Source organism: Cervus elaphus, chromosome 9 (genome assembly GCF_910594005.1).
Source record: "Cervus elaphus chromosome 9, mCerEla1.1, whole genome shotgun sequence".
In the NCBI taxonomy this organism is placed as follows: Eukaryota; Metazoa; Chordata; class Mammalia; order Artiodactyla; family Cervidae; genus Cervus; species Cervus elaphus.
Genome location: NC_057823.1, coordinates 58,811,498 through 58,835,790, shown reverse-complemented (window position 1 = coordinate 58,835,790; position 24,293 = coordinate 58,811,498). Strand labels below are relative to the sequence as shown.

The following is a 24,293-nucleotide window of genomic DNA, read 5'->3' as shown; positions in this document are numbered from 1 at the left end:
GATGTAGCAGCTTGTAAGTCAGGAGGAGACATCAGCTCTGGTCCAGGGCTCGCTCTTTTTAGGGCAGCCTTGGTTTCGTCTAAGAAGTAATTCAATGAAATTTTCATAGGGAAAACTGAATTACAAATTTCAAAGAACCCTAAAATTTCAGGGATCAGATTTACAGCAATTATCTAAAACTACAGCAAACAGATTTTCAGTTACCAGTAAACTGTATCCAACAATGAACGCTGGCTCTCTTGTCAGTAGGAAATGGCCCTTTACCTCCTTTATCTCCTTTATCGGCTCTTCTTTAGGATCTTCCTCCTCCGTCTCCATTGGCAGAGGTTCTTCAGAAGGTTCTTTAATTGGCTCTTTAATCTTCTCCTCTAGTTTTTCTATTAAAAAATAAAGGAAAAATAAAAAAAAAAAAAATGGAGATAACATCACATAGTGGTTCTGATGTAACTTCTGATGAACTCTGAGACTAAGCAGTAAGGATATTCCATTTCTAGCTGTTAACCACAAAAATTATTCTTCCTGTAAAACTTTCTTCCTATAATATCATTGATTTGAATCTAATGTCATGCTCAACTTCAAATACCTTGCTATACTAATTAGGACTGTCAGCAGAAAAGAACTACTGATTTCAGAAGGACATAAAGTCTTACATTCATGTATCATTTTTGCTACAAATGAAAGGGATAACATACTAAAAAACAGAAACAGGGACTTGTGATTATAGACAATTATGAGTCCTCTTCCTCCAAGGTTCCAACAGCCTAAAGTTTTTTTTTCAGAACACACACAATACACACATTCCTTCCTGGTCACTACTATCAATCTCAGTAAGGATGATGACAGTAATTCAACAGCTAATTAGGCAATTATGCAATTCCTGACAACAGTAAAAAATATATCTATTAGTGTGGACATATAATTTAACTTCTCTAAATGGTAAAATGACGGACAAACATGTAAGCAGAACAACCGTGGCTTTTTAAATGAACACATTATCAATTCAGTGGAAATAATCCAACACTATATAAACAGAAAATCCCTCAAATGTTTTAAAAAGGAATTAATTCAGAATTTCAAATACCATTCTATGTATACTATGTCCCACTAAGTCATTACAACTATACCTTTTTCCTTTAGCTCTTGTGGTTTTTCCCAGGTTGATTCTAATGTTCTATTATTATAATAATATGTCTTCCCATCTGCTGTTTTATATTCAGTCCATTCAGAAACTGCTGTTGCTCCAGCTAAGGTAGCAGGTGAAGCTGCAATAGCAACCTGGGGATGTATCATAGGTACGATAGGAGGGGCCATTCCTGGCAATACACCTAAAAGAAGAATAATAGAAAATATTAGATCCAAGTACCAAATTGTGATACAAAGTAAAACTTTAAAATATGAGCTAAATCTTTCTATCAAACATAATAAATGAATGAGCGAACTGAAACAAAAAAAATCATATAAAATATTACTTAATTACTTAAATCTGGCTTACTTCTAATGCCTAAATTCAATTAGATTCAGAAATTCAACCCAAGAAGTACCTTAAAGTCAGAAATTTGCGTCACACCTATAATGAAATTGTGATAAATCATAATAACATAAAACTATAAAAATGATAAATTCTTAAATTTTAATAGAAATATATTTTTATAAAGAATTTCTTAAGTTCTAATGAAGTCAAGGCAACAAGCACATTTACTAAGAATATTTCCTGAGGTAAAATTATTTTCTTGTTCTAAGATACTTAAAAAGGATACAAATAAAATTCCATTTCAAAGTAAATGACTGAAAAAATAAGTAAAAATAAATCCCTGACTCTGTTATCAAAGCAATTTTAACAAAGTAAGTGATTAAGTCACATAGCCCTATAAACTGACAGCTTATTCTTTTCCAAAAAGAGAGCAAAGTTTCTTTCATTTTTAAAAGATAAGCCAAGATTTATGTTTTTCACCAGACAGCTAAATAAGCTGGTGCTACATAACCAAAAATGTGAATTAAAATTGGGAAAAAAAAAAATCTTCATATCCTATACTAGAATTTAAGTTTCAGGTAGTTAACTTCAGTAACTTTAAAATGCAAATTTATACTATACACACACAAATATTCACACACATAAATTCACTAGCATGCAAGCATAATCACATCACTTTACACATGGAAATGATTTTTTTATATTTAACTTAAAAAACACACATCAAAAATAAAATTAAATGTTATGAATATGAGAATGAAGTTGTTTACACTTATTACAAAAATCAAGATATAAAGTGATCTGACCTTATTTGCTTTTGTGAACCAACGAAGCTAAAACTACAGGCAACTGGGAAAATTAAGTGTTGGCCAAATATGACAACTGCATTTATACTGCTCATTAAAAAGAAAAATATAAAAAAATCCACTCACTTGGGCAAAATAAATAAATAAAAGGATAAACAACAACATTCACTACCATGCCAACTTACAGACAAAACAAACTAAGATGGTTTTAAAAATTACCGGTCTTGGTGGTAGCGACTGTCTTTACATACGGGCAGCTGACTATTTGCATCATTGCTACACCTGTAAAATGGATAAGCAAGCATACGTTGGAAAGCTGCCATTGTATGTCGGCTACCACTGGGATTCAGGGAAATAATTTACCACTACAATTTAGAATGTTATTTCCAAATGAAAAAGACCAAGGATGGAGTAAAATTTCTTTCTGTTTGACATTTTGTGGGAAGTGGTGCCAAATTCAATGATAACTACTTCTAAGTTATAGCATCAATTACCTTTTTATCAAACCAGCTGGTAATTTTCGAAGGAGTCTCAAGAGTTTAAAATCAACAAAGGAAAAGTCCCTTCATTACATATGCATAACAGGTTTCCATGTGGGACATTTTCCCACAGGACCGCAAGTCCATGCTGCTTAAGAAACTAGTGAAAGGCAGACACAGCATGGCGCTGACAAGACACCTTCTCCGTGCTGCTGCTAAGTGGGGACCACATGCAGAAGCAGAGGCGTGGAGCACAGCCATGCAGAACAGCAAGGCGGGACAGAGTGTGAGGGCAAGGAAGAAGACTGAGGAGGAGATAGACCCAAATACTCCACTGCAAATAATAAAAAGGGCAAGGATGAAGAGGAGGGTAGCATCCAACTAAAGACAGAACATCCACGTGTAGTGCCTGCTCTGTGAAATGCCATGGGCTTGGGACACTGTGGAGGTAGGCTAACAAATTAAGAAAAATACAGCCCCACTGATGACTACATGGGTTGATAAATTTAGAAACCTCAATTTGTTGAAGCTAGCTAAAGGAACGGAAATTACGTACAGTTCTTAGAAGAATGAAGCCTCATCACGATGCATTACAATGATGATAAAAAGGGAATGAAAGGAAAAGCGGGAAAACTAAGATTTTTTTAATTGAGGAAATCTGAAATTAAAGAATGAATTTTTAAAAATTTTTAAAGGAAAAGGCCTAAAGCAAAGGGTTTGGAAATTAAATTTTATCTTCTATTTGTTTTGGCTAAAAAAAATACTAAACTTATTTTGGTACTGACAAAAATTAAAAAGAATAAACTATTTTCCCCACAAAGTACATGAAAAGAAACTCTTCATGATTCAGAGAAAAAAATTAAAGCTAAACCCCTGGGTTTATAAGTAATGCGCCTATGTTCACTCACACACACACAAAAATACTGCCAATTTTTGCAAACTGCCTTAACTTCTTAATTATATTTTAAATAAAAACATAAAGCTAAACCTTCTATTAACACTGAAACTAAAACAAATGCACTGAATCATAAAAGCATGCTGAATAGTTATATTTACAGTTTTATTTTCCATGTTTAAAGAAAGCAATGGAAAAATTCATTTGGTTAAGGAAGTTATAGCATGTATTAGGTTTAAATTAGTATAAATACTGCCATCTGCAGGACTACTGAGCCTAGCAAACCCGCACTAGAAATTCAAATCTTAGAATATATGAACTTTATTCTCAAAGATTGTTCCTAAAGCCATAACCCAATAAATAATTTCAACTATACAACTAAAACAGAAGAAAATCCTACCTACTGATATTTAGGCCTAACTGCCATGTCTAACATCAACCAGGCCAACAGAACTCTTGTATGTGACTATCAACATTACAGGTCATATGATAAAAGAACATTTCTGTTTCTTCTCATGTTAAAAAGACCAAATTAAGGTTTTCTGAGGATGACTACATGTGTACCATGAAGACTCACAAAATAACCAAAGAGCTAAATTTTTAGTCTTCTTTTTAAAAGGAGCAGTGATTCAATTTCCCTACAACTCCATCCATCCTCACATTATGTTCTACCAGGAAATTAGAAAATTCCATTTAGTATTCTGGATAATCCTGATGTCACTGACTATAAGCTTCTTAAAATTCCAAATAAGATTTTACAGTAGAAATCCTATAATCCTAATCCAATTCACTATCCCAAAGCCCACCTCTGAAGGTTTTCACACCTAACTCTTCCACTCCTTTCCTTCACTGTTTGAGTATCTCCTCTTTAATCATCCTCAGAGCCATATATACAATGTTTCAAACAGCACTTAAGGCTCCAAGATAAACTACATCCAAATCCCTGATTTACCTTACTACAAATATTCAACAAATATTACTTCAAAAATATTAATATTACTTTCTATAAAAAATAAGTTCCGTCTCCAAAGAATCTTTGGTATCATGCACAAAATTTTATAGATTATCTAATTCAGGTCGTCTTCCAACTGACCTAAAAAATGTCATTAATGGCTGCCATTTATTAAACGTCTTTTGCTGACAAACTTCATAGGTACTACCTCATCTGGTAACCCAAATGTTTACCAACTGTTCTAAAATTTAATGGTGGGTGAGGGCCAGAGAAGACCAAGATATTCAAAGACAGCTGTAACTGAAAGGATTTTATTGTGACAAAATTCCACTTCCTATAAAAATAATTTTGGTACTAGCAAAGAGTACTCTTTGCTATTCATTGGTACTGGCAAAGAGTACTCTTTGCTACTCACTGGTACTATTAAGAACCTCCAGAGCAAAACCAAACTCTTTCAGATACCAGCCTTTCCAATATCTCATATATGTTGTTATGCTACCTCTCAATCTTCTCTCTACAGAATTAACAACCCCAGCTCCTTAAGATGACTCAGAATTCAGGATCTGGTCTTAACACTGTCCTGGCCCTAAAGCCAAACAAGATTGCAAGAGATTATGTCACGCTTTTATCCATTTATCACTTAATTTTCTACAAGGAGTATGCCAAAGAGGAAAGTATCTAGCTGTTTATCTTTAATTTTGAAAAAGGGTAATACCTAGTATTTGAGAAGATTTTTTTATTTTCTTCTTCCTAATGATTTCAGTTTCTTAAATATCATATACTATGCATTATCTAACACTACAAGAACATGAAAAAGATTTTCCAAAAAACACTGATTCTTAAAATTTTGGCTTCTTTCTTGCTCAGGTATTGCTGAAAGTGTTCTTTTCAAAGTAGTTACAAGGAAATAGACAATTAGAGCAACAGTGATAATTCATGTGTGCAACTCTTACCAGCTGTATCACAACCCTATTTTACACAAAAACTAATGCAATAAAGCAGCAGTCACGTGGAAGGAATGTGAAATTAGGAGACATGCGGCCTAGGTTCTATTCATCTTTGCTACAAACTAGCCTTGTAAACTTGACCTTTTTAGTGAAAGTGTCAGTCGCTCAGTCATGTCCAACTATGGACTACAGCCCACCAGGCTCCTCTGTCCATGGGATTTCCCAGGCAAGAATCCTGAGATGGGTTGCCATTTCCTCCTCCAGGGGATCTTCCCAACCCAGGGATCCAAACCGGGTTTCCTGAACTGCAGGTAGATTCTTTACTGTCTGCGCCACCAGGGAAGCCCTGACCTCTTTAAGGGATCAATATTTTCAACTGTAAATCTAGGAGAACAGACGATGGATTAAAGGAGTAAATGTGTCTGACAACAACAAACACTCTCATATTAGGATGCTGAACACTATCATTGTTTAATTCCTATGAGGAAAAATTTTACTCCAAAATCTTTTAATTCCTTCTCTAGTTGAAATGATTTCCCCTAAAAGAATAAAACACATTCACTGCAATTATGTAAACATTTAAGTGGTATATGTTATACTTCACAATTGTTACAGGGGAAGCATGCATTCTGTTTCACATGAATTTTTTAAAGTTACATGACTCACAATTTTTTCTCAGTATAACATCATTATTATGAGCATGGTATTTGGATCTGAAGTGCCCAGACTCAAACCCAACACAATCCCTTACCAGCTATGTGACCATGGGCAAGTAACCTTAACCTGTCTGTGTATCTACCTCCTAAGATGGTGGTGAAAATTACATGACTTATTACACATTAAGTGCTTGGACCAATGGATGATATATAAATCACTTGTGGTAACTCTTATGACGTGATTTCTTAACTTCATACAGTCAATCCCTTAAAATATGGCATTTAGAACATATTTACACAAAAAGATGATCACTTTTAATTCACTGAGGCCATTATCCAAAATGAGTGTAGCTTTAAATGTGGCTCTAATTTTAAGACATGTAAACAACAATAACAAAAAAGGACATTTACCAAAACTGAAGAGAAAATATTGCAGTTAGCCATGAATCTTTCAAAAATGTTTCAAACAAGTGAGATTCAAGGCAAATTTCAAATGCAACAGACACATGAGAACAAACTAACTGACAATATGAAAACATAACTGGAAAAACTATTATCATCTATTGGTTTACCTGGAAGTGGAATTGGCATGCCAGGAAGGGGAACACGAAACGGAGGTACCATTACTGGTGGAAAAGCAGGTATTGCTGCTGCTGGCTGAGGTACTGAATGAGGAACAGCAGGAGGTAACGTCTGGGGGTGCGGCTGAGGAACGGTTTGCACAGGTGTGGCTGTAGGAGCAGGAGTTGAAACACTAACTGTAGGCGTGGCAACTGAAACAGCAGAACTTGGGGTCTGATCTTGTGTTGTGGGTGCTGATAAAAAATAAAACAAAAATATGTATCACTCGTTCATAAACGATTTTACTATACTCATTCATCATTCACTCATTCAGTATTTAAGGGCCATTCCATGCACTGCAAGGTATTTATAACAAGGTCTCTGTCTTCAAGGAGCTTGAAAATAGTTAAATGAAACACAAAAAAATAAGCAACATACAAAGTGAGATGGGATAAATGTACATGAATGTGAATCAAGACAAAAGACCACTTCTACTGTGAAATGGTACAGAAAATTTTATACTGTGACGATAGGCCTTGAAAGATTATGATTTTAACAAGGAAAATGACAAAGTGAAAAGAGAAAATAAGCAAGTGGTGAGAAAACTGAGTAAAAGCAAAGACTAGGGGACAAAAAGGAATTGTTTAGAAAACAGAAGGCAAGCAGTCAACTAGTCAAACACTAGACATACCAACAGAACCAGTAAATTACAGCTGGAAAGGTAGGCAAGAAGTATAAATTGGGAGGCCTTGAACACACAACTAATGAGTTTATACTCAACTGGGTAGGGAAAGGGAAGAACTCATAAATGCAGAGAAATAATCTAAAAGAATGAACACCAAACTATTATCTGTATACCCTTTTGTTTTTACTACACATGCTTCAGAGTTTGATTTTTCTTTTTTAATAAGAATGCATTCACGTGTTATTTATGTGACTTCATGAATGTAAAAGGGATGGGTGGAGGCCAAATGAAGGTTTTTGAATTAAAGAGTAATATTCACTGTTCATTTGATGAATTAACCTGGCAGATGCATAGGAAGAGAAGGAAAAACATAGATGTGAAAAGCAATTTCAACACATCTGGAGTTGTCCAAGAAAGGAAGAACAGAGGGAAAAAGATATGCAGTAACTAATGATTGACTGGATATGAACAAATGGAGTAAAAAAACAACTTGGGTTTCTTTATAATTATTTCAAAATAAAAAGGTTAAAAAAAGAAAAAAAAACACTCAGGTTTCCAAAGTGAGACCAGGAGAATGTGAAATTCAGAATAATTTGGCTCTGCTAATACATTCTTTTTAGGTATGAAAAATAAAAACATTTCACCCCTAGTAATCGCACATAAAATCAAATTGTGACTCTTGAAATATATAAAATTCATATTTCCCTTCTTTAAAGTTTCAGTTCTCAAATATAATATCCATGTAGTGGCACAAAACTAAACCATCTAGTTTCAAAACAAAATTTGTTTTTATAATTCATTGGTAACAAATACGTCATCTTTATCTTGACAGAAGGAAAAATGTCAGACTTTACCTATATTGGACTAGGAATGAATTCATCAAATTTATAAATAAAACAGTGCTTTCCCAACCTTTATGCCAATTTTATTCTAAGGGAAAGCACACTGTTTAATGCAAACCACCCAATAATTCAACTGAAAAATTTGTCACTATCTTTCCTTCAGCTCCTAACAATGAAAAACTCACTTAGGCTGGGAAGATGTGTGCAATTTCATACTTGTTAATGAGGGACTCACCTTGGCTAAATAGACAGCAGGGCCAAACAAGTATCTTCAGGGGCCCAGGAATGAATTGGTGGTCTAGCATAGACCTAGCCTTAGGGTACAGTATCATATTAATATAATTTTATAACAGTGTGAAAAATACAAATTACATGCAACATTTGCCCAGTCCCATACATATACCATTTATCATTTGTAATCTACTGCAAAGGCTGAAAATATATCTAGTTATTTCCCAACTTCCCTGAGAAGTAGGATTTCATCAGCATTTTTCACAAACTTGCACAAGATAAAACGAGTTTAAGCTCAAATGGGGTTAAAATATAAACTCCTTAATTTTTAGTTCCATTTACCCACAGATTTATACTGCAGTTAATAGAATTACATTTTTCAAAGTATTATGGTAATAGTACTTAGTAATATTTGTTAAAATTATGATATAAAGTACTGGAGTCAGGAAAATGAGTTAGAAAGGGATCAAATTTCAAGGGGAAAGGTACACCAATGGAGATGTCAGAAAGTATTCACTCATCCTCTTGCTGAAACAGGATTTTCTGAATTTGATTAGTGGCCGCAAGTCATGACAGAAAAGGGACAAAGGAAATAAAAGAATTAAATGAGGAGCTGATAGAATGGTAGCTAGGACTTTATAGTAGGTAAATTTCTACTAACTCCATTTGCTAAAATGACTAGTATAACACTAGATCTCAAAATATACTACTAATCCAGCCTCAGACCTTAACTAAAGACAAGAGACTACCTCTAAGAGATGGAAAAATATTAAGAATTATAGTATGGTAACACTTCATGACAGTGAATCAAGCGAAATAAAAACAGATGTCAGGAATACTCAAAGACAACATCAAAACTGATGTTTAAAGGCAGTAAAAAGAACATTTCACTGTTTTGTTCTTAGAATAAAGACATTCCTTCGTATCACTGAAGAGTAGTGCAAAAAAAAAACAAAAAAAAACAAAAAAAAAAAACAACCAGGAATTCTGAATAGAATGGTTAATAACCACAAGACTCTATGGGCCTACCGATAGACCACTCCAATACAGAAATGGAATACATAGAGAACAGTTCGAAGTTTTTGGCTATCCACTTTACTGAACAAGTACTACAGACTTCTCTTTCCAAAGAAGGCAGGGAAAAAAACAGAAGCAACACAGAGATTCCCCGTAGGACCACACTGCTTTTAACGATCTCCTTCTCCCATTTCGACCAAAAGTACCCCATAAAAACTGGCAGCTTTCTGCCTTGCCGTACAGGTTTAAGAAATATTTGCCTATAAAAAGGCAAAGATCCTCAACCAACTAGTTCGTATCACTGCTAAACTTCTATATTTTCAGAATTCAATATAGCTACAGAAGAAATCAGGCTAATAAAGCATTATTTACATCTTCCTATTAAGTATATTTTCTCCCAAACTATCTAAAAAATATCAAATAGGGCCTTTAAAAAAACTGTCTCCCTATCACAGGTAGCTTAACTACTTTGGTTACTACTTGTGTAAATAAAATCAAATTTGAATTTTTAAAATGACTAGATTTCTCTTATTTCTTATAAGGTAATATACCCCAATAATTCCCTAGTCCCCAAAGCTACTGGGGGAGGGAGAAGAGTTTCTTTCTTCCCCCTTATTCTCACCTATTATCCAGGTAGGAAAAGAATCTAAACTGTGATTGCCTTATAAGGATAACTATGTATCTTCATATCATAAATATTCAAATCAATAAAATTATTTAAATATTTGGTTGCTCAATCTGAACCTGCAGAATAAGTACAGCATTTATATATAAAAAAAATAAAACCCAGAAATGGTATCATAAATATTAATGACAGTCTTTTAAGCAAATTAACATTCTTCTCTCCTCACCCCTGAAATCTATTCAACACTGCTCATCTTTAGAGAAAAGACATACCTTTGGGCTTCTGTGATTTCATACCTGAAAGTTCTCTTACCTTTTGGACTGCTTCTAACTCAAGTCCTCATTTCATCTGCCTGCACATCATTCCAAGACCTATCTACCTTTAAACAAGATTACTGGAAGTTTTCCGCAGTTTCCCCAATTTCAACACTAACCAAAAACTGAGCACAAGAAAAAATCTTCCAGAATATTGAATTTATACAAACCACTTAGTGTCTGCCTGCCTCACCCATTTGCCTGGTTCTTAAAACTCTCCATAACCTGGTCTCTTATTCAATATATTAACTAATAAAAATCCTCCCACCTAACAATCTTACAAACTATTTACCGTCATTTCCTGACCTATGTTTCCCCCATCTGAAACACCTCTCTGAAATTTTGAACCTATTCAAATCCTATTACACACCCTTTATGATCCATCTCAATACCCATGTAGTCCACTCACTTGTCTCTCCGTTTTCTTGAATTCTTATATCTTCTAGTTTCGCTGTATAACTCTGCACACTATTTTCTAATTGTTTCACATGCATTTTTCTTGCCTCCTCAATTAGAAAAACTGGAAACTCTGTAAGATAGGGGCCAAGACTCACACTTATTTTGCAAATCCACAGCACCCAACATTACTGTTGGCCAAGTTGTACAGCTAACTCTGCACTTTCCCAGTTTAGCTTCATGAATTTCAATTGAACAAATAATTTCTTCTACTAATATAAATTTCTGTTCTTTTTAGCCAAAAGTCTTAATGTCAAAAAATGTATTTTAAATAATATCAAGGATAATACTTAAACTAGGACCATATGGGAATGCATTCCTACTTGTCCATTTCTCTAGTCCCTAAATGAAAACCCATACTGACTAATACTCACTTGATACTGTCTGCGAAACTGAAGAGGCAGTTGTTGTGGTAGAAGTGGTAGAGGATGGGGTTGATGATGATGTTGAAGTAGACACTGCAGGTGCTGGGCTACTGGTCGTAGGGGTGGAAGCACCGACCGCTTGCGCTTGCACTTGCACTTGCGCCTGGACCTGGGCCTGAGCCTGAGCCTGGGCCTGGGCCTGGGCCTGAGCTTGAGCTTGTGCCTGGGCCTGGGCCTGGGCCTGAACCTGCGCCTGGGCTGCAAGCATAGGTGTCAGTTCTGACTGCTGAATAACCTTAACTCCATCTGGCTTGGTCCATGCAGATTCACGTGTCCGAGCATTATAATAATAAACCTGCAGAGGAAGCAAAATCATCAGTTTCAAAGAACATGTCAACTATCATTTATAAATAATACAATTATATTTTGTCTTAAATAGTATTTTTTTTAAAACCTAGAAAAGAGAAAATACATCAAAATTGGCTGTTCATATGAAATTATTGGTGATTTTTCACTTTCTCCTTTTCCCTCAATTTTCTATAAAGAGCATATTGTATTTTTAACACATATCAATAAAGGAGAACCAAGGCTATATTTTGTGCACAGTTAACACAGCAGATCTAAGACCACTATCCCTAGAAAGCCATTGTCCACCATCCCCTAACTGATAGGAATGGCTCAGCTATTTACACAAACAATGCACTTTATGCTCTATACCTGCCTTCCTTCTGGAAGTCTGGAATTTCGTTAAGTGCAAGGCAGATGGTACCAGATATGGGACCAGTCCCCAGTGAAAACCCCGATTCCTCAGCTCAGGACAGTGTCCCTGGCAGACAACACTTTACCAGCGTTTTCACAATTCCATGGCACAGGAATTAAACACACTCTCATGAGACTCCAACTGAAAGGACCCCTGCAAGCTTGTGCCTGGTTCCCTCCAGACTACGCCCCATGCGCCTTTTTTCTTTGCTGGCTTTGCTTTGTATCCTCTTTCTGTAATTAGTCACAGCTGCAAATACAACTACCTGCGGAGTCCTGTGAGTTCTCCCAATGAACACTAAACCCGAGAGCTGCTAGGGGACCTGAGGTGTGTATTTAAAAACACAGTTTTCAGAATCACAGGCAGACCTATGGAAGTGCTCCAGGCCACCTTATGTCTGTGCAGAAGTCCCATCAAGTGAACCTTTCCAGGAGTCCTGCCCTACCCTGGCTTACTTGAGTTTCATTCTTAATTGGCAAGGATACAGTCATTGATCTCAATCTGCCAAACTCCCAGGTTTTACTCTTCTGTCACCAAAAGATAACAACCTAAATACATTTCATAATTTACCTTCCCATCTGGAGTTTTATTTTCAACCCAAATCTCCTCAGTAGGAGGCAGTGCTGGAGTACCAGGAGCAGTCACAGGAGGCATTCCTGGTGGAAACATCATACCAGGAGGAGGAGGCATGGTTCCCATGGGTGGAGGCATGAAAGGTGGTCTCTGTTAATTCACAAGAAGTAACGTCACTTGTGTTTCTCTTTTTTCCTTCAAATTATTACTAAATTCTACCCAAAAGTAAGGCACTGTAAGAGAAATTAGCTTTACAGTCAATTCAAATACATTTACCTAGGTTATTGTGTAAGCAAAGTTTTTCTATAATAAAAATGATTACTAAACAGACTAGAAGAATGTCAAGATACCAACAACAGTCATCTCTGGGTTACAGAATTATAGGTGAACAATATAAAATTATATTTGCTTTATTATTTATACTTTATATTTATATTTATTTATATTTTATATTTATATATATTATTTATATTATTATTTATACCTTAACTGCTATTTCATATATTGGGCACTAGATTACTTTCAGAAGAAAAAAACTGATTCTCTTAACACCAGCCACCCAATGCCTTGAGAGCTCACCTACAACAGGAACCAACAAACTATAAGAGAAATGTTATTTTACAAATAACAATAACTTAAAAAGAAAAATCAGATATACCTAACCTTTTATTCTCTTTTCCTATAAGAAAAAAATTATTAGCTAGGAAAACATTTATTTCTTAGTTTTCAAATAATAATGTAGCTCACCAAAGATGCTAACATTAGTAAGTTTAAACGATACAGTAAAATAATTATTCACTTTACTTTTGGGAAAAGAATTTAAATGGTATATATTACAATTAAAAAAAAAAAATCTCCTGAAACCATTACTGATTCAACACTATCCCTCATAATTCCTTCAATGATTGCTGACCCAACCCAACATCCTGAACCAAAGAATTTAACTGTAACTGAGATATCTTACTCACTAGAGTAGAAAAAAGGTCTGCAATTCTGAAAACAGATTTTGAACAGGGATTAAAAGATTTCCTCTATAATCTACACATAACATTAGAACTTAATTATCCAAAGCATCTTAATCTGGATAATGGAATTGACACTACGCTAATAATGTGAAAGTTATTTTATTTTCCTAAAAAAGTTTTCTTTTCCATACTCGTTTTTCTAGATTCAGCTGTCTTTCAAGCATCAATCAACACACAGGCCCATATTCTATAAAATATCCATTCCAAATATATGCTACACAGTTGTCTGAAAATCATTTGGATTTATTGTAAAATCACACAATGGTCTATCAAGACCAAAAAAAGCATCACATTAGGCAGTATCCCATCACAACATCTGATATATTTCCATTAGAGGGTTACACTAACCCATTATATTTTATAATATTCTACAAGAAGGTTTAACTCTTAAAGGCACAAAGTAGAGTAAATTCACATTTAACAAGTCATACCACAGTCAACAAGTCAAAAAGTTACTTCGTATTCTAGTTCTAAAGAAAATATAAAACGATTTAACAGTTTGTTTAAGAGGGCTGGGGGGAAAGGAGGGACAGGCTGTTCTTCTAGGAAGCCAACAAAATAACTAAGCAAAGTACTAAAATCTGGTGTTTCTGCCATAAATATAATTCTATCATAGCTAACATCACTTAAATAGTACCTCATTATCTCTATTTTTAGTAAGTTCATTTTTGATTATCTAAGCTAACAGAAGGCAGATGATACTACTGTATTTGGTTTCAGAACTGTACAGGCTAAATAAACAGAAAACTGAGAAACAGTCAAAAAGAATATAATCTCAAAAGTAGGTATGAGAGTTGATATCTTCATAACTTCACTAAAAAGGGATATATGCTTCAGGTTAAAACACTAGGAAAAATTTCATTTAAGGAAATTTCACAAAAATTCTACTTCTAAAACTTGTGACACACTCATTTTTTTTCCTGGGGAAGGAAAAAAATCCAAATACTGTGCTTACAAAATGTGCTTATTGTCACATTCTAGATTCTACTCTAGGGATCATTCCTGGAAAGGATTCTTCAGGAATATATAGATATATATAGATATATTTAAACTCGCTAGTAACATGTATCATTGAAAACAAACTTCCCTCACTTTACACATAAGCTTTCAAATATCATTTCCCATAAAGAAGATTATTACAGACAATTGTCAGAGATGAAGGTAAGTTAGAACTAAACTACCTTATTCAATGCTTATACATACTTTTTTATCACCATATAAATTTCCATTCTGAATTTCCATACTAATTATCATTATCAGTGCTTCTGAAGCAACACATTAGTATAAAGATGTTCTCTTTAGTTCTCATTCTCCTATAAACCCAAGAATACAAGTTTTAAAACCAAAACTCATATATATACTATTGACACTAAAGTCAACAAAGAAACAGCTATCTCTACATTCTTTACCTGAAGGTGTGGAGGGCCCATAGGTGGAGGAATCCCTCCTGGAGGAGGCATTGGTGGCATATTAGGATCAAAAGGGGGACGTCCAAATGGGGGCCGAGGTGGAGGAGGAGGGCCTCGCATCATACCAAAAGGTGGAGGAGGTCGCATCAGAGGTGGTGGGCCTCGCATCACTGCATTTGGTGGGGGAGCTGGGCCTCGGAACCTCAAGGCCTGCTGTTGAGCCATCCTGTATGGGAAACCAATGGATTAAATTTTCTTTCTCAAAGTAACAAAAATATAGCTACTAAACTCTATCAAATTTTTAAAGCCCTTAAGAGCAAGCAGAGTTGGAAAATCATCATTTTGTATCACTGTAGCAGAGTGCATCAGTAAGAATGATCAATGGACACCAAATCTAGGAGGAAATGAGGGGGTTATTTGCATGGTTTTAATATACTGGGTGTTCACTGGAAGGACTGATGCTGAAGCTGAAACTCCAACACTTTAGCCACCTCATGTGAAGAGCTGACTCACTGGAAAAGACCCTGATGCTGGGAGAGATTAGGGGCAGGAGGAGAAGGGGATGACAGAGGATGAGATGGCTGGATGACATCACCGACTCGATGGACATGAGTTTGAGTAAACTCCGGGAGTTGGTGATGGACAGGGAGGCCTGGCGGGCTGGCATGCTGCGATTCATGGGGTCGCAAAGAGTCGGACACGACTGAGCGTTTCTTACAATAGAAATAGCGTTTCTTACAATAGAAAGAAGGCTAAACAAAACACTATGCAATAGAGAAACTGACCTAATGCAACTGAGAGGGACACAATACCACCTATTCCAAGCAAGAATGTTTAACCTCAATATAATAATAAGGAGTTATTAGACAAACACAAAATAATGTTCTGTTACAAAGTGGGGAGCAGAGGGTATATTCTTCAGAAATGCTGTTATAAAAAGAAGAAAAAAGGAAGGTTGTGGAAATGTTCTAGATTAAAGGAGGCCAAACAGACATGACAATACAATTCCAATTCTAGACAGGATACAAAACTAGAGGGAAGGAATACAATAAAGGACATACTGCATTAACAGACAACACTGGAATAAAGACAAAAATTACTTTATCAGTGCAAATTTACAAAATAGGTAACCGTGCTGTCCGTCAGAGAAGATCACTATTCTCAGAAAATAAGCACTCGAGTATTAGAGGTAAAGGGCCATGGTGTGTGTGGCCCTTTACCACAAATGGTTCAGAGTAATAGAGAGCACGTATGTGACCAAGCAACAAAGCAGAACAGGTAAAATATTAACATTAAGCACACTATTTTTGCTTTTGCAAGTTTTTGGAACCTTGAAACTACTTCTAAATAGAAGGTTTTTATAGCAGGGGAGGCTAACAGCTTAAGACATAATTAGCATTCTCATATAGAAGGGAATGCCCTTCTGTACACTGCACCCCACCCCCCTCTTCAATCTCTAGCTAAACACCCTTCTTTATTTTCTCCATGGCATTCAAGCAAATAAGCAATATCACAAGATATTCTCTATCTCCTAAGTGCTTTAAAAAAAAAAAAGTTTTAACTCTTACAAGTGCTTACTGGGCTTTCCAGGTGGTGCTAGTGGTAAAGAACCAGCCTGCCAATGCAGGAGACAAAAAAGATCTGGGTCAAAAAGATCCCCTGATGGAGGATGTGCTCCAGAATCCTTGCCTGGACAATCCCATTGACAGAAGAGCATGACTTGCTACAGTCCACAGGGTCACAAAAGAGTCGGACACAACTGAAGCAACTTAGCATTCACGCAATCAACGTAACTCTGAAATAGATTTTATCAACCTCATTTTACAGATTAAGGCACACAGAAGTAAAACAACTTGTCCAAGGCCACACAGCTGGTTTAGAATTCAAACACAGGCAAAAGGCTCTTACATACTACACCATGCTGTCTATGTAAGCCCCTTTAGAGCAAGAATTGTCTGTCCTGTTCACCTTTATTTCCCCAGCACACAGTTATTTATGCCTGCCCATAGTGGGGCTCAGTAAGTATTTGCTGAATGAACCAATGAATATGTAGGTGATACTGTACCTTATAAATAGGGTATGGAGAATCTTATAAAAATCTTTACTATAATTTGCCATAGTCAATTTACTGAGCACCTATCACAGTCTACACAGTAGCTACAATAATTCTCTCCATTATCAACATGAAATTTACATTCCAGTGCTCAGGAGAAGATTAACAATTATATCCTCATGTGCATCTGATAATAACCATTCTGACACTCGCCTCACCAGATTCTTCCAACTTTCCTACATTTTTCAACCCTGTGCTTAAGACTACCCTTTCAACTTCCTCTAAATTTTTCACATTGTAGTTCAATTCTGACATTAAAAAAATCCTAATAAAAGAACCAATTTGCCTTCTAGGAGAGCACTAGGACTGTAAACAAATCCAGAACTACTATACCAAACATATTTCACCAAATCTGCAAATCATCCTACACTCAATGGTAGAAGTATGAGTTAAAAGCAGTGACTGCAGAAACAATAATCAGCCTTTTTCAAATTATACATACACACTCCCAAAAGGCTGATGTCACTGTTACCGAAGCAATGTCTTAACCTTTGGGACAGGAAAAATCTTCACCAAGGAAAGATATTCCATCTCAGCCTTCAGCTACACATTATTTCTTTCTTTTGAATTTCACACTTTCTAGCTATCACTTGAAGTTAAGTATTTTAGGCTCTAAAACCATGGACAGGGCTCTGCCTTCTGTTTCAGGCTTCTTACATATTTTCCGAGTCTGAACATACTCAAGTGTAAGTGAGGGGCAGTGGGGACAGAAATGAAACCTCTCTTTCTCTCTGTTCAATAAAATAATCCCCGTGAAACATCTAGGATGGCACCTGGAGCACAGTGAACTGTTACTTTCATTCTCCCACAAAACCTAGCATAGTGCTCTAACTGAAAAGCTAGATGCTTTCAAATGTCTGCAGTGAAAATGGTAGCAAAATTCACATAATTTCCTCTATCGACAGCCTCAAGTCACCATTTTCTTATGTCAGATATGTATAGCACATGTGCTGAGCTCTTTATATGCACTTTATCACAACAACCTTACCTGCAGTGAGGGTTAAAGAAACTAATGAAGTACCTGGAACAGTGCTCAGCACATAAATATTAGTTATTATTGCTGCTACTACAACATCAGTATAGTAATGGTAGTAATCAAAAACCATAATTTAGTGACTACTAAAATTACCTTGTTAAATGGTATTAATATTAGTAGCAGTGTTAATCTTATTATAATCATTATTAGCAGGCTCTATATAACCTGGCCCTTGCTGATCTCTCTACAGACTCTAGTCCTTTGACCAACTACTTCGTTCCCCTGAAGCCTCTGCACTTGCTCCCTCTGCCTGGGGTGCTTTCCCCGGAGCTTCACGTAACACTCTCTCTCATTCTTCAGTTTAAGCGCCAAGTTCTTTCCCACCTTAGTCTCTCCCACCTCCTTTCTATCTCATTACCCAATCTGAGTTTACAACTATAAGGTAAATGCTATGAAAAAAATCTCACTTATTTAGTCTTGTATTACCTATACTCACTAGTATTTTCTCTTTAGTATAGTGATGCCTCCCAGAGCCCAGAAGGCAGGTGTTCAATTACTGTTTTAATGAGAGTGAACCCTAGGTATTTCTTCTATACCAGGCACAGTTACAGGGACATTGTCTGTATTAAATCTTTCAATCATCACAAAAACTCAATGAGATAAGTTTGGCACCGTTTTTTCAGAGGAAACTATAGCACAGAAAAAGAACTTGTTTCATGTTAGTCAGTGGTAACACCAGCGTATTCTTATTCCCAGTGTACAGTTGAGGAAAGTCAGACAAGTACCTTGTCATAAGTCATAAAGCATTAATAAGTAAATAAAGGCCCTGGGTAAAGTATCTATACCAACATGACTCTAAAAGTTATCTTAATGATCCTTAATCATAAACAAACAGAAAGGTATTTGGATCTCCAAATAAATCTTATTGTAGATTGTTTGCATTCCTACCACTTTGGATCTTTATGAAAATAGAAGCGTACAAGCATGAACAGAAAGGCAGAAATTTTTTTTACAAGAACAAATGTATCTCCCTAGAAGTACTATATCTAGATATGCAATCTTCCCAATGGTGAGGACTGCAAATACTTTAGCACAACGGAGCAAAAATTTTTAAATGCTGATATTTGGGAGGCAAATTATAAAGTAGACTAAACGAAGAGACATAGGTTTTAATCTGGATCTTGCCAATAACTCAGTGACCTTGTGTAAATCTCTTCACACTTGTAGGCTGATTTCCTCATCTTGTGTCCTTAGTTTGAAATTTAGATCAATCTTAATTAGCATGTAAGCTCCAGGAGGACAAAGGATTTTGGTCTGGTTCAAGACTACTGCCAGCACCTAGATCAGTGACTCTCATCTCATATAGCACACAATAAATGTGAGTACAATAAATGGAAAATCTCTAAATCTCCTATAACAATTTATTTACAATATACATACCTGAAAACCTTATTCGTGAGGCACTAGGACGGTGACACACCATGACGTATGTTCAGAATAAAAATACAAAAAATTAAGCCCCAGTTTCTGTAATCAGAGGCCACAAAAAAACTAATTTCTCTTAAACCATGAGAAATGCTAAAACAAAAGTCTGTACCACATGCTGTGGAAGGAATTTCTAACCCCAGACGTTAAGGTATGAAACATTTGCAACAGAACACCTAATTTAAAGCACTATTCAAATCAGTTTTGCAGCAGTGTCTTCACTTTCTATTAATAAAATCTAAAAGGCTACTCACTGTAAAACTGAAGAAAGATACTCTCTTAAATGCAAAGTAATGTTTCCAAATCAGTCCATAAGACTAGCTTAAGTACCTCTTGAGATCAGAATCAGGTATAACCCTTTCATCACTAATACTAAACGACCCTGGCAATGGACTCAGATCACTTATTATTGACTATATACATGGGGTTTAAAAGATCCATCCCTGAAATAAGACTTTATTTCTGCCAAACTAAAAATTTTTGTGACCACTCATCATCTCAAAGACATGATTCTTTTTTCCCCCCTGAAAACTTTAGTTAACAAGACCCAGTTTCCTTATACAATTTTATCTGGAGCTCTAGACAATGCTAGAGTCCTCATAACTTATTCTACTCTTCCTCATTCTCAAAGGATAACAATGGCACAATTCAGAATGGGGGCTAAACATCTGAAATGCAATTTTTTTTCCATCCAAGCAGACGTAAAGCTCAGTATCTCGTTTTCCTTAAAAATCACTAAGGATTTTTCTCTCCAAGACAATTAAAAATTCCAGAGGCTGCCCAGAAACCAGAGCGAGAAAGGTCACTGCTGCCGTCCTTAGGGAGACGGCGTGGGCAGACGACTAGATGGGAGAAGGATAGAAAAGTGCAGGATCCCAAGCCTGGCTGCCTGCGTTCAAGCCACTTCCTGAAGCCAAGATTCTGCCAAAGACACCTGGCTCTACGTCAGTTTCCTCACCTGAAGGATGGGCAAGTCACTTAACTGAAAGTGGCTGTTGCTCCGGGGCCTGCAAAACGAGAAGAGCAACTACTCCAAAAGGTGGGCATGAGGATCAAAAGAGAAAACACTAAGCAAAGGGCTCTCTGGCTCTCGGAAGCACGAAACAAATGACTGCCGCTATTGTTACTACTCATAAACTCGGGATAAGGGATCAAACGGTAAGAGAAAGGGAGGCCGCGTGAAGTTAAAGGAAAGCAAGCGACGTGGGCAAAAGGAACCAGGCGGACGCAGGGACACCAAAAGGCGGCGGAGGGCGTGAAGAAGGCCGAGCCAGGGCGCCGAGGGGTTGCCCGCGGCATGGAGGGCTTCAGGGAGGAAAACTGGGCCCGCGGCGGCGCCGAGCCGGGAGTCAGGCTGAGGGCCGCCCAAGCGGAGGCGGACTGCGTCTGAGGCGGGGCCCCAAAGCGGGAACCCCTGGCCCAGCCTGTGGGCCGCAAGCTGCGAAGGGCGCCGGGGCCCCACGAAAACGGAAATGAGCCCCGAGAACCCACAGGAGGCCGCGGCCGAGACTCGGCCCGGCTCCCTCATTCAAGCAGCCTTCCCTTCCCCCTTCTCCAACCCCATGCGGTCCCGGCTCTTAGCCGCCGCGCCTCCTCAGCCCACCCTCCACCTCGGCTCTCCGCGCAACAGGCTTAGCCCCTGGGACGCCGGAGCGCCGAGATGTAAGGCGGACCAGCGCCCTTACCTGAGCTCCCCGGGGTTGAATCGCTCACCGTCTCCCCCGTCCCCGCCACGCTCCGCCATTACAGAGGGCCGCTTTCATCCACCCGCCGACTGGGCGTCCCCTATTGGCCGGGTGGATCGTCAATCCCGCGAGAGAGAGGCGGAGATAGCAGAGATCTGTGAGGTGATTGGTGAAACTCTCCATCAATCCCCGAGCTGAGGGTGGTGTCTGCCTTATTATTGGTGAAAGGGCCCGCCGACTTTAAAAGCGGTATGGAGACAGTCAGTTGATTGGTCGCTCAGAGGCTTTATGGGAAAACGAGACTTTAGCAACGAGGAGCCGCCGGCGCCCTCTCGAGGTAAGCGAAACTAGGTCCTCCCACGTACGGCTAGGCCTGCGGTAGCCACGTGTCTGTCGGCTTCCAGCAAAGCCAATTGTGGGGCCATATTGTCCTCATACCGGTCATATTGGCTCAGGCCTTGACCATGTCTATTGAGTGAGCCAATCAAAAATCGACCTGGGTCGCCGGTAAACCAATCACAGAGTTGTAGAAAAGAGCTATTTCCCAGATTTTTAGAATCTAGAGTCCTCAGGGGCCACCAGTTTATACCCGTGTTATTAAATGATACATTACTAACCACAAGAATACCTGTTAAATTGTATTCAATAATTAGTTGCAGGCTGATGAGCGTTACAAATTGCTCTATTAAGTTGGGGGAAGGAAATGTCTCGGCAATTTATAATTTAAACCATACGTCCTTCAATTTTAAAGTATACTTGTGTAAAATTAGCATACCCTAATACCTAGGAGGAATTCTGAATATTTATTAAACTTTTTATTAAAAACAAAAACCTTCAAATACTGGGGTTTCAAAGGCACGATACAGAGGAATTCCACCATTAAGGAGCTCAAAATATTAAGCTAATGATAGAGATTTTTTTTTAACTCAGACCTAGGGACTTTCCAGGTGGCACAGTGGTAAAGAATCTGCCTGCCAATGCAGGAGATCAAGAGACACGGGTTCAAATCCTGAGTCAGGAAGATACCCTGAAGCAGGAAATAGATCCCACTCCACTATTCTTGCCTGGAAAATTCCATGGACAGAGGAGCCTGGAGGGCTGCAGTCCATGGGGTTGCAAAAGAGTGAGACAGGACTTAAAGAATAAACAACAACAAACCGCCTACACCAATCACTGTGCTAATTACTTTCCATGTATTATCTGTTTTAGGCCTCCTTTTAAAAAGGCCTTTTAGGATTTGAGTACTATGACCAGCCACAGTTTATAGATGAAACTGAGACACAGAGAAGTTAAGTAACTTGTCCAAGTTTACACAGCTAATAAATGGCAGAACCTGGCCTTAAACCTGACAGTATGGCAGCAAAGCCTCACTGCTAAACACAGTGATCTGAGAAAACCTGAAAACATAATATGTACACAAAAACTTGTACACCAATATTCATAGCAGCATAATTCATAATAGCCAATATGTCTGAACAACTGATGAATTGATCTAAAGACACGGTATATCTATACAATAGACAGACATGGTATATCTATACTTGGAGAAGGAAATGGCAACCCACTCCAGTACTCCTGCCTGGAAAGTTTCATGGACTGAGGAGCCTGGTAGGCTACAGTCCATGGGGTTGCAAAGAGTTGGACACGACTGAGCAACTTCACTTTCCTTCATATCTATACAAAGGAACATTATTAAGTCATGAAGAAAATTAAGTACCAATACATGCTACAACATGGATGAACCCTGAAAACATTATGCTAGGTGAAAGAAGCCAGACACCAAAGGCTACATAGTATATGATTCCATTTAATGAAATATCCAGAATAGGCAAGTCCATAGAGACAGAAAGTAGATTTTCAGGAGGCAGGAGTGACTGCTAATAGGTACAGAATTTCTTTTTGGATGATGAAAATGTTCTGAAATTACATAGTGGTGATGATTGTACAATTTGGTGGACATACTAAAACCTATTGAATTTTGTACTTTAAAGGATGGATTTTATTGTATGTGAATTATAGTATTTCAATAAATACCATGCTATACTGAATCTCAGTTAAATATGCAAAATTAACTAAGTATGATAAAATGTGATAAGACCCAAACACAATTCTGATCATAAAATTTGGAGAAGGAAAGTATGGTTAAAGTTTCACTAAATACGTAACATTTAAACAAAATGGAGCTTGAATGAGAGTGAATGGTTAGATCCCCATTTTCAACATCAGCAAACTCCAAATCCTGGCAAACTATTCTGAAAATAATACTTGTACAGATGACCCACTGCTGGGGGGCAGGGGCAAGGGGACAATCCTCAAAACAAATACTTCATAGAAAGACAGTCACTGGCATTAACAAAAGATGAAAACAAACTGTCAATTTGAATGAATGGAAGAAACTCCTTGGGGAGGGGGCAGATTGACAGCAACTGAATTATAGATCCTAAAACTTAGTATATCAAAGTGAAGTAAGAGACAGTGTTGGCTTAAGACTAATTAATATCATCAGGGCTCTAAGTCCTGGCTATGAAGTCACTCTTCAGAATTGACTCTTGAGAAGTGGTTCCAATGCTAAATCAGGTTTTTCTTTTTAATAACTACCATTTTAAACACCTATTTTATACCCATGGTAGATATATACTTTTCATACACTGTTTTTAATCTCTTCAACAACCCTTCAAGGCAAATGTGTTGTACCATTTTACATAGGGGGCACTGAGGCTCAGGAGTGAAGACTCACCCAAGATTGTAGAATCTGTTTCCAAGTTCTCTCATCTGAATGGTGGCATGTGTCACTTTCTCATGGGTTGTTCAACTGAGGCCATACAACATGAGTCTCTTCATGGGGCTGATGACAACATGGTAGTTTGCTTCTCCTAGCATGACCAATTCAATGAAGAGAGAGAGAGAAAGGGACACAGAGACAGAGATAGAATGCCCAAGATGGAAGCCACAGACTTTCTGTAAC

At 37.3% G+C, this 24,293-nt stretch overlaps 1 protein-coding gene across 19 annotated transcripts in view; it reads right to left on the bottom strand.

Annotated features, from left to right (window-relative positions):
• The window catches only part of TCERG1 (transcription elongation regulator 1), a 52,465-nt gene extending 30,939 nt beyond the window's left edge, over window positions 1–21,526 (bottom strand). For 3 of the 19 annotated variants that reach the window (XR_006342750.1, XM_043913147.1, XM_043913148.1), the window contains exons 1-9: window positions 21,357–21,526; window positions 15,070–15,295; window positions 12,633–12,785; window positions 11,312–11,657; window positions 10,891–11,010; window positions 6,779–7,021; window positions 2,497–2,559; window positions 1,125–1,325; window positions 205–377 (exon numbers count right to left, since the gene is read on the bottom strand). Coding sequence is in view for 18 of the 19 variants with exons in the window: in XM_043913147.1 (XP_043769082.1) it covers window positions 205–377; window positions 1,125–1,325; window positions 2,497–2,559; window positions 6,779–7,021; window positions 10,891–11,010; window positions 11,312–11,657; window positions 12,633–12,785; window positions 15,070–15,295; window positions 21,357–21,511 (1,680 nt within the window). In the remaining variant the exon portion in view is untranslated. Of the gene's footprint in view, window positions 1–204; window positions 378–1,124; window positions 1,326–2,496; window positions 2,560–6,778; window positions 7,022–10,890; window positions 11,011–11,311; window positions 11,658–12,632; window positions 12,786–15,069; window positions 15,296–21,328 lie in introns of all 19 variants that reach the window. The other 16 variants (XM_043913149.1, XM_043913153.1, XM_043913161.1 and 13 more) reach the window with 13 other exon arrangements.
• Between the last annotated feature and the right edge of the window lie 2,767 nt (window positions 21,527–24,293).